This window comes from Pyrus communis, chromosome 16, assembly GCF_963583255.1.
Source record: "Pyrus communis chromosome 16, drPyrComm1.1, whole genome shotgun sequence".
Classification (NCBI taxonomy): domain Eukaryota; kingdom Viridiplantae; phylum Streptophyta; class Magnoliopsida; order Rosales; family Rosaceae; genus Pyrus; species Pyrus communis.
Window position 1 is genome coordinate 16,790,388 of NC_084818.1, and position 14,532 is coordinate 16,804,919.

General features: G+C 36.6%; 2 protein-coding genes across 2 annotated transcripts; one reads left to right on the plus strand and one right to left on the minus strand.

The window, feature by feature from the left end:
* The first annotated feature begins 2,642 nt into the window (after positions 1-2,642).
* Positions 2,643-11,331, plus strand: LOC137721400 (low affinity sulfate transporter 3). The gene is made up of 12 exons (XM_068460494.1): positions 2,643-3,201; positions 3,338-3,386; positions 3,562-3,769; positions 3,922-4,096; positions 4,199-4,264; positions 4,359-4,589; positions 4,701-4,827; positions 5,193-5,479; positions 9,615-9,808; positions 9,936-10,012; positions 10,685-10,761; positions 10,853-11,331. The coding sequence occupies exons 1-12, from the start codon at positions 2,716-2,718 to the stop codon at positions 11,006-11,008; spliced, it is 2,133 nt and encodes a 710-aa protein (XP_068316595.1). The 5' UTR covers positions 2,643-2,715; the 3' UTR covers positions 11,009-11,331.
* A 1,111-nt stretch (positions 11,332-12,442) lies between these two features.
* Positions 12,443-13,810, minus strand: LOC137719589 (protein NEN4-like). Its single transcript, XM_068458627.1, has 5 exons — positions 13,358-13,810; positions 13,201-13,247; positions 13,059-13,122; positions 12,750-12,932; positions 12,443-12,659 (listed from the first exon to the last, which is right to left on the minus strand). The coding sequence occupies exons 1-5, from the start codon at positions 13,808-13,810 to the stop codon at positions 12,567-12,569; spliced, it is 840 nt and encodes a 279-aa protein (XP_068314728.1). The 3' UTR covers positions 12,443-12,566.
* Positions 13,811-14,532: the final 722 nt, after the last annotated feature.

Genomic DNA, 14,532 nt, shown 5'->3' on the forward strand with positions numbered 1-14,532 from the left:
GGAAGATGAATAAACTCTATTTAGCACAGCTTCAAGAGCATGCTGGTAATGTGTTGTAGCCTTATTTATTGAACAATATAATCGGGTGCGGCGGCACAGAGAGAAAAAAGAGAAATGTGTAAGTGTGAGGTGTGTGTTGTCTCACCCCATTGTGCCTTTATTTATAGTAGCAGGGAAGGTAAATTCCTTACCCTAATAGGATTACAACACTAATAGAATAATATCTAGTCTAAGAGATATGGTAGAGTCCCATAAGGATATCCCAGATATGATAGGATTTACACAATCACATTCCTAAACTAATAGAACTGCTATAAAATTATTTTAGTGTTGTGGAAATGTTTTGAATTGAGAATTAAGTAGGAATTTAATAAAGGTGTGAGTATTAGAACCCTAAATCAATTACTAATTTTTATTTTAAAAAATTATGTAACTGACATATAAATTTATTAATATATTAATGCTAAGAATTTCGATCAAAATTTGAAAACTAATAAAACCTCAAACAATGAACATTAGTAGCTAGGGACTAGATACTAATTTTTCCATATTTCTATTCGCACTCCACAAACCCTAGTAGTTAATTAAAACAAAAAAAACAAAAAAAAAAAAAAAAAAAAAAAATTCTGTCGTTCATCTTCCAATATCATTTAGCTTCTACCCCAACAAACAATTCACCTTATCTCAAAAAAAATTATGCTTGGCCAGAAAATTCAAAAGCAAAGTGAATCACATGTTCCGTATCAATTTCATTCAATAAAAAAAACTCATGCATCTCTCTCCAGGCGTTGTCTCCCTTTCTTGCCCAAAAACCCTGGATCTGCAACAACCATAGCTTCCGGTCCCTTGCTATGGCTTGGGGCCGGTGGTAGCCCATCTTTCATCCTTTATAGCTCTTCCTTCCTTGTCGTCTTCCTCAATCTTCTCTCCCATGTACTATTTCGTTTTGGTACCTTGCCTCCTCCCTAGGTATTTTCCTTGATAAAAGCTTGATTTGTGATTTGGGGTTGAATCGTAGTTGTTGGTGGGTCGAATCCACCTGCACCTGCTTGATTTTATGGTGGTGACATTCTCCCCAACCTATTTTGTGGCTGTGTTGCCTTAGGCGCGTAGATATATGTCGGCTCTGCTTGCTTGCCTTGTGAAAGTTATGAATCTCACTAGTGTGGTGAAGTTGCATGTGGTCTAGCCTTGAGTGTCCTAGTCCTCCCCTGAGATTAGGGGACCGCTGGATTTATTCTCGAATTAATGTAGATTTTGTTTGTGTCACGTTTGGCAGATGATGTGGTTTCACCTTTGAGCGACGGCTTGATGGGTCTAGTCTTCAAGTGATGATTATGTGGTCTCGTCTTTTAGCAGTGATTTTATGTGGTCTCACTCTCCAGCTATGAAGTTGTGTGGCCTTGCACATCAATGAAGGTTGGTGTGTGCATTGGCATAGGTTTTTTTGCATCTATCGTTCTTGTGACAAATTTGTATTGGTGCACCTATGCTTGTGGTAGCCGTGTTAGGGGTTTTGGCTTAATTGCTTGTTTGTGCAAATTCACTCCAGATCAATTTGTTGGTCACTGGAGCAATGTACTGAATTGGCATCCTTGTATTTGTTCGTGATGATCAATGAAATTCGGCTATTGTTTCTTGTAAAAAATAAATATTTCTTATCTGAAATTCATGACCTAATTCTTTGAGAGTGATTTATTTTACACAATAAAAGGTAGGCATATTTGTCATTTTCCCCCTAAACTTGTATGGAGTTGCTAATTTCTCCTCTGAACATTAATTTTAACCAATTATCCCCTTGAACTTTTATAATTAGCCAATTTTCCCCTTGAACTTTAATTTTAGCCGATTACCTCTGAACTTTTATAAATAACCAATTTCCCCATGGCTTTAGATTTTAAAAATTTACATCCAATTTTCCATCTATCTTGATCACGAAAAACAACATATGACAAGTGTATAAGGGCAAAAAGAATGAAAAATTGGATGGATGAAATTGTATGAAATTTTTTAAAATCTAACACCAAGGGAAAATTGGCTATTTATAAAAGTTCACGGGGGGTAATCAGCTAAAATTAAAGTTCAATGAGGAAATTGGCTAATTAAAAAGTTCAAGGGGTTAATTGGCTAAAATTAAAGTTCATGGGGAAATTAGCAGCTGCCTACAAGTTCAGGGGACTAATCAACACTTAAGTAATAATAATCCAATCGTTAACAACCACATCTTTTGGTTTACAAAATTTGGTTTAAAGTTTTGATCTCCTTAACATTACTCTTTCTTTTAGATTTAATAATACGCACATTTATTTAAATGTTATATTTTTAATCTCAACCATTCATTCTTGTATCATTTTATGTGAAGAAATTTCTTCTTTTTCATTTGGGACAAACAAGAAACGTAGTGGGAAGTCAGGCAAGTATATACAATTACCGCCATGGGCACGTTAAAGATACCTAATATGTTGTTCTGAAAAGGTCTGGATTCCACCGAGCCTTTTCTCTTGTCTCCACGCTCAATTTGTACACGTGGACTACCAATAGATTTTTGCTTAAAAAATTCTCTCAACCATTAAATTCACCTTTTTGATGTATTTATATGGTCCTTCGATCAAGATGGGACATGCATTTTAACATCAAAAACTTTGTACTACTTCTGGTGCCTAAATCTTCCATATTCTGATAAGAAGCCTCCTCTGAAAACTAGTTCACCCAACAATGGGCTCTTCAGAGCATTCTGAAGAGGCTAATTGGGTTCTCCATACGCCCCGGCTGCCGGGACCATGGCGTGAGTTTATAGAGGCCTCAGGTGAAGAAATTAGTCCCAAAGATACCCTTCCAGCTCCAGGTTCCACCAAACACTTCAAAAAATCAAGCACTGCCTCATCAGCTATTGACGAGGAAAGGCTTGACGTCGATCTTGACCTTGAGAAAAACAGCAGCCTAGTTGAGAGGACTCAGTGGGTGCTGAATGGTCCTGAACCCCCTGGTCTATGGCATGAGCTCATGGACTCTGTGAGGGAAACCGTTTCTTGTTGCCGAAGAAAGTACTCGTCTCTCAAGAATCAGCCAACACTCAAAAGTGCAGTCTCTGTCCAGCAGGAGATATTTCCTATTCTTGTATGGGGTAGAAGCTACAACATGTCAAAATTCAAACATGATTTCATGGCAGGTCTCACTATAGCAAGTCTCTGCATTCCTCAGGTAACAAATTAAGTTATTGAACATTCATGCATGAAATAACCACTCATAATTACTATAATAATACAGCTAAATTACTATATCTCATAATTTTAGAACTGAATTATCATGTTATGACCTTAATACGAGTTTAATGCAGAGTATTGGATATGCAACTTTAGCACAGCTTGACCCTCAGTACGGCCTTTGTAAGTCAACTAGTTAACTTAAATATTGGTCTTCTAGTATTTTCTTCCTTTTTATTTTCCTGGGAATATATTACTCTAGTATTTAGTTGCATGGATTTACATATATGGCAATGGAATATTAATTTTTATTGTATTCTTTAATTTATTTTCTTGTTCCGTAATTGATCAATTGTAGACACAAGTGTTGTTCCACCTCTTATTTATGCTGTAATGGGGACTTCAAGAGAGATAGCAATTGGACCTGTGGCAGTTGTTTCTCTTCTTTTGCCCTCAATGATTCAAAAGTTACAGGACCCCGGGGCTGATCCTATTGCTTACACCAAGCTCGTACTCACTGCAACGTTCTTCACCGGTATCTTTCAAGCTGCCTTCGGACTCTTCAGGTAGTATTGGACTGTACTGGATTCGACTATATAGTGCGAAGTATTAGAGCTCTTTAGTATGACTTAAGCATCGTATACATTGGATATGCGCAAGGTTGTCCTAATATTTGTTCACATACTTCTTATTCGTAAACTTACCCTTTTTTCATCAGATTGGGGTTTCTTGTGGATTTTCTTTCTCATGCTGCAATCGTAGGGTTCATGGCCGGGGCAGCCATCATAATCGGTCTTCAACAACTAAAGGGACTACTTGGAATCACTCACTTTCCTACCAATACTGATGTTATCTCTGTTATAGAAGCTGTTTGGACATCTTTCCACCACCCTGTACAGTCTTCTACTTTTCTTCAATGGAAAGAAATAATTCCTTATTAAAATAAATCATATACAATTTATCCAATCATTTATTTCTTTGCATTTCATTTGCAGTGGAGTCCTCATAATTTTTTCCTTGGCTGCTCATTCCTGTGTTTCATCCTAATGTCAAGATTTCTGGTGAGCAACACTTCGAACTTGTTAATTAGTTATTATCGTTTTGCATGTTGGTCTAACTAAATTATGTATTTCAATTAACGTACACTATTTGCAGGGTAAAAAGACGAAGAAACTTTTCTGGTTGCCAGCCGTTGCTCCTCTCCTATCCGTTATACTATCCACTCTGATTGTTTATCTAACACGGGGAGATAAACATGGAATTAATATTGTTAAACACGTCAAAGATGGCTTGAACCCTAGTTCGGTGAATCTGTTACAGTTCAACAGCCCCTATGTTGGGGATGTGGCTAAAGTTGGGCTAATTGTCGCCCTTGTTGCCCTCGCGGTCAGTCACATATGTACCACTGAAGAACAAATGAATGAATGGTTTACTAATTTTTATCAATTAGCTCCTTTGAATTGGTTCATATATTGTTTATATTTTGTCAAAATTCAGGAAGCAATTGCAGTTGGAAGATCTTTCTCAACCATGAAAGGGTACCACATAGATGGTAACAAAGAAATGATGGCAATGGGATTCATGAACATAGTGGGATCCTGTACTTCTTGCTATGTTGCAACCGGTAAGCATTGGTAGTGAGTACTGAACATGTGCAACATTCTCACCAGACAAAAAGATGTACCATCTTTCTAACACAAATTGCTTCTGTAAGAAACACTTTACTTTGTTTCTGTTACAAGCACTTTTATTCTTTAAGAAAAATAATTTATTCTCAAAACTGCGAAAAGTGTTTTTGTTTATCCTAATGCGCCTTCGAAAAGCACTGTTAGATAGTCTTACATGGTCAATTGAAAAGGTACAAATTTACAAATAACTTCACTCTAATAATGATACTTCATCGATTAATTCTTTTATAATTTTTACTACTTTGCCATCTTATTAGGACGTAATTCAGTTCCCTTTCGGTTAAATCATGATCATGAACAGGTTCATTCTCGCGTACTGCCGTTAACTTCAGTGCTGGTTGTGAAACTCCGGTGTCAAACGTGGTCATGGCCATTACTGTGATCATATCACTGCAGCTGTTGACAAAGCTCTTGTATTACACACCAACAGCAATCCTTGCTTCAATTATTCTCTCTGCTCTGTCCGGGCTTATTAACCTGAGCGAAGTCTACAAAATTTGGAAGGTTGATAAGTTGGACTTCTTGGCTTGCATTGGAGCCTTCTTTGGGGTCCTATTTGCATCCATGGAGATTGGCCTTCTAGTTGCGGTAATATATTATATATTAGCTCTTAATTACTCTTGTCTGCAACAGTAGATGCATAATTGCGTATAAAATCCATTTATACAAAAGTATGACGGGATAGGAGCCAATTATTTTTATGGGTAAAGTATAAAAAACTACCTCAACTATTGGTGTCACGACACTTTCATACCTCATCTTTTAAAATTGACAATATCATACCTCATCTTACAAATTTATGACAATGTCAGACCTCCGTCAGTTTTTCTATTAATTTTTCTTTTAAGTGCTAACGTGGCTTGATTCGGAGCCCACTTTCTATTAAAAAATTAATAAAATATTATTAAAAACAAAAAAAATAATAATATTTTTTAAATATTAAAATAATAAATAAAAGTTAAAAAAAAAAAAAAAAAAACCTTAGTCGTCCCTTCCCCCCTCTCTCTTCCCCATTTTCATCTTCTTTCTGCTTAATCTTTATTACAAAAAGAATAAAAAAAATAAATTTGAAAACCCAACCCCGCAACCCCACCCACCCCCCAGGAGAAGGAGGAAGAACCGAAGAAGAAGAAGAGAAGGAAAAAAAAAAAAAAATGGAAACTGCAACCCAGTAAAAAAAAAAAAAAAGACCCAGAAGAAGGAAGAAGAAGAAGAAGGAGGAGGAGAAGGAGGAAGAAGGAGAAGAAGCAGAAGGAGAAGAAGAAGGAGAATGAGGAAGAGGAAGAAGAAAACCTATCAACTCAACCCCCCCTCCCGGCCCGCCCATGGAAGAAGAAGAAGAAGAAGAAGGAGGCTAAGAGGGAGAAGAGGAGAAGGAGGAAAAAAAAAAAAAAAACCCAAACTGCAACCCAGAAGGAAGAAGGAAGAAGAAGAAGAAAAAAAAAAAATTAAAACACCCCCTTCTGCAGAAGAAGAAGAAGAAGAAGAAGGAGAAAAGTGTAAAAAAAAAAAAAAAAAAAAAAAAAAAAAACCCGAACCCAACCCAATTCGTCCCCCCCCACCCCAACCCAACGCGCACTCATCTCTCGTCCCCCATCTTCATCTTCTTCCCCTTTTCCCTTGCAATCCAGAAACACCAAAAAAAAGAAAAAAAAAAAAAAAAAACCCAATTTCGGCCCAAGAAGAAGAAGAACCCTCTCTGTCTCCTCCCCATCTTCATCTTCGTCCCCTTTTCCCTTGCAATCCAGAAACACCAAAAAAAAGAAAAAAAAAAAAAAAAAACCCAATTTCGGCCCAAGAAGAAGAAGAACCCTCTCTGTCTCCTCCCCATCTTCATCTTCGTCCCCTTTTCCCTCTACCTGCAACCCAGAAACAAAAAAAAAAAAAACAAAAAAAAAATCATACCCAGTTTCGGCCCAAGAAGAAGAAGAAGGAGAGAGAAGAATGAGAAAAAAAAAAAAAAAAGGAAGTGACAAATCTAGTATCGGCCCAGGAGAAGAAGAAGGAGGAGAGAGAAGAACAAAAAAAATTGAAATTGGTGCGGGTGAAGGAAAGGGGATGCCGCACCCTTAGGATTTTTTTTTTTTTTGTTTTTTTATTCTTAATTTTTTAATATTTCATTATTAAAAATATATTTAATTATTTTTTAATCCAGCTGGATTAGTGTAACATCCCACATCGCTCAGGGGAATGATCCTTAAATGTATATTCTCATCTCTACCTAGCACGAGGCCTTTTGGAAGCTCACTGGCTTCGGGTTTCGTAGGAACTCCGAAGTTAAGCGAGAAGGGGGCTAGAGCAATCCCATGATGGGTGACCCACTGGGAAGTTGCTCGTGAGTTCCCAAAAACAAAACCGTGAGGGAATGGTAAGCCCAAAGCGGACAATATCGTGCTACGGTGGTGGAGCGGGCCAGGGAAGTGATCCGCCCCCGGGCCGGGATGTGACAAATTGGTATCAGAGTCTAACCTTGGTCGCGTGTGTGCCGACGAGGACATCGGGCCCCTAAGGGGGGTGGATTGTAACATCCCACATCGCCCAGGGGAGTGATCCTTAAATGTATATTCTCATCTCTACCTCGCACGAGGCCTTTTGGGAGCTCACTGGCTTCGGGTTCCGTAGGAACTCCGAAGTTAAGCGAGAAGGGGGCTAGAGCAATCCCATGATGGGTGACCCACTGGGAAGTTGCTCGTGAGTTCCCAAAAATAAAACCGTGAGGGAATGGTAAGCCCAAAGCGGACAATATCGTGCTACGGTGGTGGAGCGGGCCCGGGAAGTGATCCGCCCCGGGCCGGGATGTGACAATTAGTGAGTGGTCCCCGTCTCTTGCCACGTCATCACTTAACAGAAAAATTGATAGAGATATGACATTGTCACAAATTCGTAAGATGCGGTATGACATTGTCAATTTTACAAGATGAGGTATGAAATTGTCATGATCCCAATATTTGAGGTAGCTTTTCGTACTTTATCTTATTTTTAATTATTATTTTTTGGGTCAACATATAGAACACATTTTTATTAGCCTCAAACCTTAGCCGTATGTTTACAAGCTTTCCTCATTTGCATGGAGCAAGGTTTTAAAAGACGCTATGTGCTAATAGGGCAGTGAACAGAGGTCTAGCACCTAGGCATCTAGGTGGGATCTAGGCAGAGGAGTAGGCTATTTTTTATTTTTAATTTAATTTTTTATATAACATATAAATAAATGTCTACTTGCACTTAAAAAAATAAATAATTATGTTCGGATACATAAATTGCAAATTAGAATGACATATAAATTAAATTATATATAAAAAGTCTCTCACAAATTTATTAAAAAAAAATGCAAAATAGAAGTTATTTATTTTTTGTTTAAATGAGACTCGCAACCTAAGCAGGTCTAGATGGGTTAAGTGGACGCCTAGGCAGGCGCCCTTTTTTATTTTTTAAACACCTAAGAATTAATTGTGGCAGTGGCTAGCTGCCTAGCTCCTAAACAGAGCCTAAGCGGTGCTAGGCAGGCGCTAGACGGTGATTTTTAAAACACTAGTATAGAGTATTGTTATCTACATAGGAGAATCTCATATAGAATGATAGGGTAAAATGTGTCATTAAATAAAACATCCCCAAACAAAAATTTATTAAGAAAAAAAAATCTTAATTAAGGTGAATAGATACATATATGATATATGATTACTATATTGTAAATACAAGTAAACTACATTTTTTTACTATGTTTTAATATTACATGACTAATTATGTAATACAAAGGTTTGGTCTCTTAAACAATATTACTTTTGTAAAGCAGATAGATTGCACTTTACCACAATGATGGATAGTGACAATGCCTAGTGATGTGAGTTTGATTCTCACCAATTCCCTTCTTCCTCTTTCTTAACATTTAACAATTTAACCTACTAACGTTATTGTTTGGAGGAAAAAAAAAATAGCCATTACTTTTGTAAAATAAATAACTAATTAACAATGTCCAAAAAATAAAAACACGAAAAAGTAGATGAGTGGGATACGAGAACCTCAAACCAGCAAATGATTTTGTCATACATGGAATAATTAATCTTGTTCCTGGGAGATAGAAGCATATATGATTAAATTAATTGATTTGGTCCTTTTTGGTAAATATTTCTAGGTATCTCTTCAATGAACCATGTTTCATATGTATCAATTCTAGAATTTCATTGAGTCTCGTTTTTTAGTCAACCTACTAATCAATGATACATAGTTACTTACTATTGAATTTGATATTAAAATATTAAAAAATAAATTCATTTATTATCTACTATTGATATCAAATTTTAAAGTACATTATTTAATTAGTAGATGACCAAGAGAATATTTAATTGGTAATACGTTTTATTCTATTACAAAATCTCCCAATGCACTTTTATTTATAAACATTTTCATTACTTAGGAGAACATTGAAGCTTTTATAAAAAAAAAACGAAGTGCTTCTTGGTAGAGCACTAAGACATGTAATGAACTAAAAAGTTGTTTATAACTTTTAAATCTTTAAACATTTTTTATGTTAAACATTATTGGAATCATTTTTAGTTATTTAATCTCATAGAAGTGGTTTCGTAGGCATCTGATTCTGATACTTTTAACCACTGACAAATTGCATATGTGCGTGCGTGCGTGCGTGTGTGTATGTTTTGTAGGCATCTTTTTAACGATGCTTATGCACAAAAGATGTCTCTAACATGTAATTGTATGTTTTGACCAGGTGATCATATCATTCACAAAGATTATTCTCATCTCAATTGGACCAGGCACAGAAACACTTGGAAAACTTCCGAGAACTGATATATTTTGCGACACCGCTCAATATCCTATGGCTGTTAAAATTCCTGGAATCATGATAATACGTGTCAAGTCTGCCTTGTTTTGTTTTGCAAATGCCAATTTCGTCAGAGAAAGGTATGTATTTAATTGTACAAATATATATGTACTGAATCTTTTATTTTTTTGGTGAATAGTAGATTTAATAAATCTAAAAAACCAATTATATATGAAAATTAACATGTATTTGTATTGTAAATGCAAGGATTGTAAGGTGGATAACTGCAAAGAAAGGGGAGGACACCAAAGAGGCAATTCAACTCGTAATTCTTGACATGTCTAGTAAGTGGCTAAACGAAAAACTAGAGACAATGTCTTTAGAATCTTGGATCTAAAACTAGTCATTCTCGATGTCCATTTAAATATGTTTATTCTTCAAAATAGACTTTAATCACTAAATTCTAAACCCAAATGCTTAACCCATATATACATCCCAAAATGTATGGTTTTTGTATGGACACGAGCACGATAAAGGCACCTAAAGCTCATGCGGTAGACACTATAAAATATTTGGGTTCATGCACAATAATTATTAATATCTGTGCTTTCTTTGATGGACGTCAACATTTGTGCTCTTTGCTCATGGACAGGCCGTACTTAAGTGCTCGTCCCCTATATATATAGTTGTGTCCAATGATCAAAGAGCATGAATATGAAGTATGTGGCTGACACAAGGATAGAAGAATGGCTTTTTGTGAGGATAGTACAAATTTCAATTTTGAAAACACAAGTATTTAAATTTTGTATATAGGCCTTATTTTCTTTCATGCACTATCATTAGTCATTACAAATTTCAATGTAAGAACAGCTTCCATTTAGCATATGTAAGCCATTGACTGTTCTATACGTATACAGTATATATATACATGTTACATAATTGTACATATATATGCAGCTTTCAAGAGATTTGTATAACCTCCTCTCCTTTATTTTTACCCCCTTTCTGTACGACAGATTTGATTAACATTGATACATCGGGAATAGCTTCTCTAGAGGAGCTGCAAAAGAATTTGATCTCCGAAGGAATTGAGGTAAAACATCGACTAGTTATTCGCCCTCTTGGCTTACAGGGATCGACCTCGGCATTTTAAAACTTGTGACCTCTCTCTCTCTCTCTCCCAGTTAGCCGTTGCAAACCCTAGGTGGCTAGTGATTCACAAACTAAAGCTATCCAACTTTGTGGAAAAAATTGGAGGAAGGGTCTTCGTGACGGTCGGAGAAGCAGTGGATGCAAGATTCAGTGAAAAATTGCCACCACCTGCTAATGCAAGCTGCTAGCTAGCTCTTCCATAAAAACGCTCGATCGCAACATTCTCATTCAGGTCTCGTGTTTCCCGCTTCTCATGTGTGCTAGCTATGATATATAGTCCCATCGATCCCACTTATGTATATAGATGTGTAGGGGGACGATATAAATAATGAGATGATGGTTTGAATATCTTCTCACCCTCTCTTCCTCCACAAATATCTAGCGCTAGCTAGCTTATGTTGTTGTTGGTTTGTGATATACAAGAGATGTGTAACATATATAATGCAGTTATAATGTAATGTCTCGTACTTGTAATGTTGTGATGTGTTTTTCAAATATAACATATATAGTGCGCTGAATCTGCTGATGTGATGATGGATAGTTATATAGAGAGGACCACCATTGAAGATGGGGTACAGTTAATTCCCATATATTTGTGACCCTGCCACTATGATTGGTTGGCCCAAAGCACAATTGAAATATCGTCAACCACTGAAGAATCTACTGCAACCGTACAAAGTGCCCAACTCAAGGGACAATATAATTGGTAGGCTCCTAATATATGGTACGTGTAGTTAACAGGTTGTGTTCGTTGTGTGTCATTTTGTGCTTCTATATATAGATGCTATTAGCTAAAATAGTTCTTGAGATTAGTATAATTCTTCACTTTGATTTTTGAGATTTGAAATCGATAGAAGTGGTTCCTGAGATTGGCATAACTTCTCATTTTGATCATTGAGATAAATCGGTAGAAGTGGTCCCTGAGTTTGTGTATGATCAATTATTTTGATCATTCCCTGAAAAATTATGTTAAATAAGGACTAAAATGAAAAAAATACCCTCAATTTAATAATAAAAAAAAAGGGCCAAAATTGTTTGACAAAAATTGAATATATTTTTATCATTTTATCCTTATTTAGTGGAGATTTTTCACAGAATGACCAAAATAATTGATGGTGAACAAACTCAGAGACCCCTTTTATTGATTTCAAATCTCAAGTACAAGAACGAAGGAGTTATGTTAATCTCGATGATCATTTTGGCTAGCCTAAACTTAATTGTTTTATTCACATGATACTTCTTAAACTGGTTTTAATATAGTACGTGCTATAATCAAGTTAGATGATGATGTAAACTCAATACTCAATTAGCGTGAGTCATGTCGTATTTGTGAGATGTGAAGAAATGTCTCATATTGCATATTTGGATTACTCCTTTTTATTGCCATTAGTTTTACGGAGCAATCTCAACTTCCTTCAATATTCATGTTTGTCGTCCAAAACCCCGCTAATTCGAATTCAAGTCGTGTGCAACGAAATAAGAGAAAATATGGCGAAAAGAAAAACAGCCTGCAAAGTGCAGAATAGGATGACATTGATCGTTATAAAAAAATAAATAATGGTTGAATCAATTAATTGAGATTAGTAGTAACCAATTCAAGCTGTTGCTATTGTTTGCTAATTTCTAAGTTCTGAAAGTCAAACACCTTTAACAAAAGCTTCTTAATTCTCCTTTCTGTAAGTGTGACTGCAGGCAGTTCAACAGGAGGTCATCTGCAGCATGTCGAAATGTACGCTCTTCAGTTTCTCACCGGAGTAGCGAATGAGAATGCTTCAGTATGTTGTTAAGAGGCTGATTTCTTTGGGCTCTACACAACAGATTCTGTACCCCTTCTGTCATCTGCTTTCAAAATACATAATTAATATATACTCAGTTAATCTCACTTTCATTAGGTATGAATTAAAGACATTAAATTATAGTAAATAAAACCTTTCCCAAGCTCCCCCTTGAGTCATATGGAACAGCTCTATGAGAACAATTAGAAGCCGTAGTTGGTGCAGACTTGCGGCTAGTTTCTTCTCTGAATGGTAATTTCCCGTTACTTCTACTCCGCGTTGTAATCGTTGAAGAGCCAGGCCAGTTTCCATTTAACACGCCGGGGAGGTTTGCTTCCTATTCCCACAACACCACACAACATAATAAACATCGATCACAAGGTTACAAATCAAGTTGAAGGGATAGTTTTTATTCATTAACTGACAAAAAAAATAAGAGTTAGATATGGTCTAGTGAAAGTACCAAAAATAGCACGGTTGCACAGTTCTTGAGGACCTCCAGATTCATCCTAACGTCTTCAAGGCTCCTATATATGTTTGTAGAAATATATAAGCATACAATTAATATTTAAACATTAATTAAAAAGTGATTATTGCATGCGAACCTGTGCTTTTGCTGCCCAAGATTGAAGTATGATGCCAATGTTGCCATCTAAACATATATACATAGATCACGATGGATTGGCTTTGCAGCCAAAAATAAAATTGAAAGTAAATAATCTTCCTAGTCCCAATTTGTAATTACCATTTATATCTAATTACCTTCATATTGCCAGCTCTTCTTCCAAATTTACCAGTTAACACCCCTAAAGAGTCCATCATCCCAACCGGCGTAGGTGCAGGCCTACCGATCTCTGCAAAAGCCTCCTTAATCCGAACGCAATCGAATCTTCGAATGTTGTGGCCTGCCCACACCCTTCCATTCAAAATGCTGAATATCTTATCAGCAACTTCCTCAAACAAGGGTGCTTTTGCAACAGTTTCCTGAGTGATCCCGTCAGACCGGCCAGACCTCAATGCCACAACAGACAAGTCCCCCGGCCTAATGAGTGTGCTATAGGTTTCCAGCTCAACAAGGTTCTGAGGGCAAACCAAAATTGCACCAAATTCTAAAACCCAGAACCTTTGTCCAGCTTTATTGGGTACATTTGTTTCTATGTCAAAGAACACAATCTCTGTTGTGCCTTGTTTGGATGATGAAGCTGAAGCATCCATTTGAGGTTATAGCTAGTTTTTTCCGTATTTCGGGTATCCGGATTTTGGTAATTTTTGTCATCATTATGTGCAGGTTATATATTTGAAGGGTTCAGGGAAGAAAGAAATGAGAAAGGCCAGAGTTGAAGGAAGGGTATTCCTCCTATTTGAGATTGATTTACTTGTGGTTTAAGTTAAGAGCTTAGGCTTAGGCTTTGGCTTTGGTTTTGGCTGAGGGGGTCCTTTAGTCCTTAGCTTCCAGAAGATTTCATGTACAAAAGTACTTCCAGGGAATTGCTTTTGCCCTTTTTATTGTATTTGCTTTTGAAACGGTAACCTTCGGAGCGAGCCTTCCTTTTGGACAAGTAATCTTAACCCAATGCAAATGAGGCCACTGCTGATCAGTATGTTGGCACATTTGAAGCAAAGTCTCCTAGGAGACAGGAATATGCTTATTCCCTCTATCCTCTTTCCCCACATATTCACATTGTACTTAACCTTCCGACAAGATGCATGACGTGAATGTGAATAAGAAAAGTTCTTGTTTCAGCAAATGCGGTTAGGCTACTTGGACAAGACAATGTGTCTATTCCATACACCTAAGTTTTAATCCCCCTCTCGTACATAAAAACAGTTTATAATATAGAACAATACTTAGAGCCATTCCTCTTTCCATGACGACATAACATCATTGCATTGTACAAACGTCATATTTGATGTTCTTATCATAATCTAAAGATCAT

Excerpts from the sequence above, each read along its gene's own strand:
- LOC137721400 (XM_068460494.1), top strand. The coding sequence starts at position 2,716 with ATGGGCTCTTCAGAGCATTCTGAAGAGGCTAATTGGGTTCTCCATACG. Across the intron at positions 3,202-3,337 it reads CAAGTCTCTGCATTCCTCAG|AGTATTGGATATGCAACTTT; the intron begins GTAACAAATTAA and ends AGTTTAATGCAG. Across the intron at positions 10,013-10,684 it reads CGTAATTCTTGACATGTCTA|ATTTGATTAACATTGATACA; the intron begins GTAAGTGGCTAA and ends TCTGTACGACAG.
- LOC137719589 (XM_068458627.1), bottom strand. The coding sequence starts at position 13,810 with ATGGATGCTTCAGCTTCATCATCCAAACAAGGCACAACAGAGATTGTG. Across the intron at positions 12,933-13,058 it reads GTGCAACCGTGCTATTTTTG|GAAGCAAACCTCCCCGGCGT; the intron begins GTACTTTCACTA and ends TTGTGGGAATAG. Across the intron at positions 12,660-12,749 it reads CAAGGGGGAGCTTGGGAAAG|ATGACAGAAGGGGTACAGAA; the intron begins GTTTTATTTACT and ends TTTTGAAAGCAG.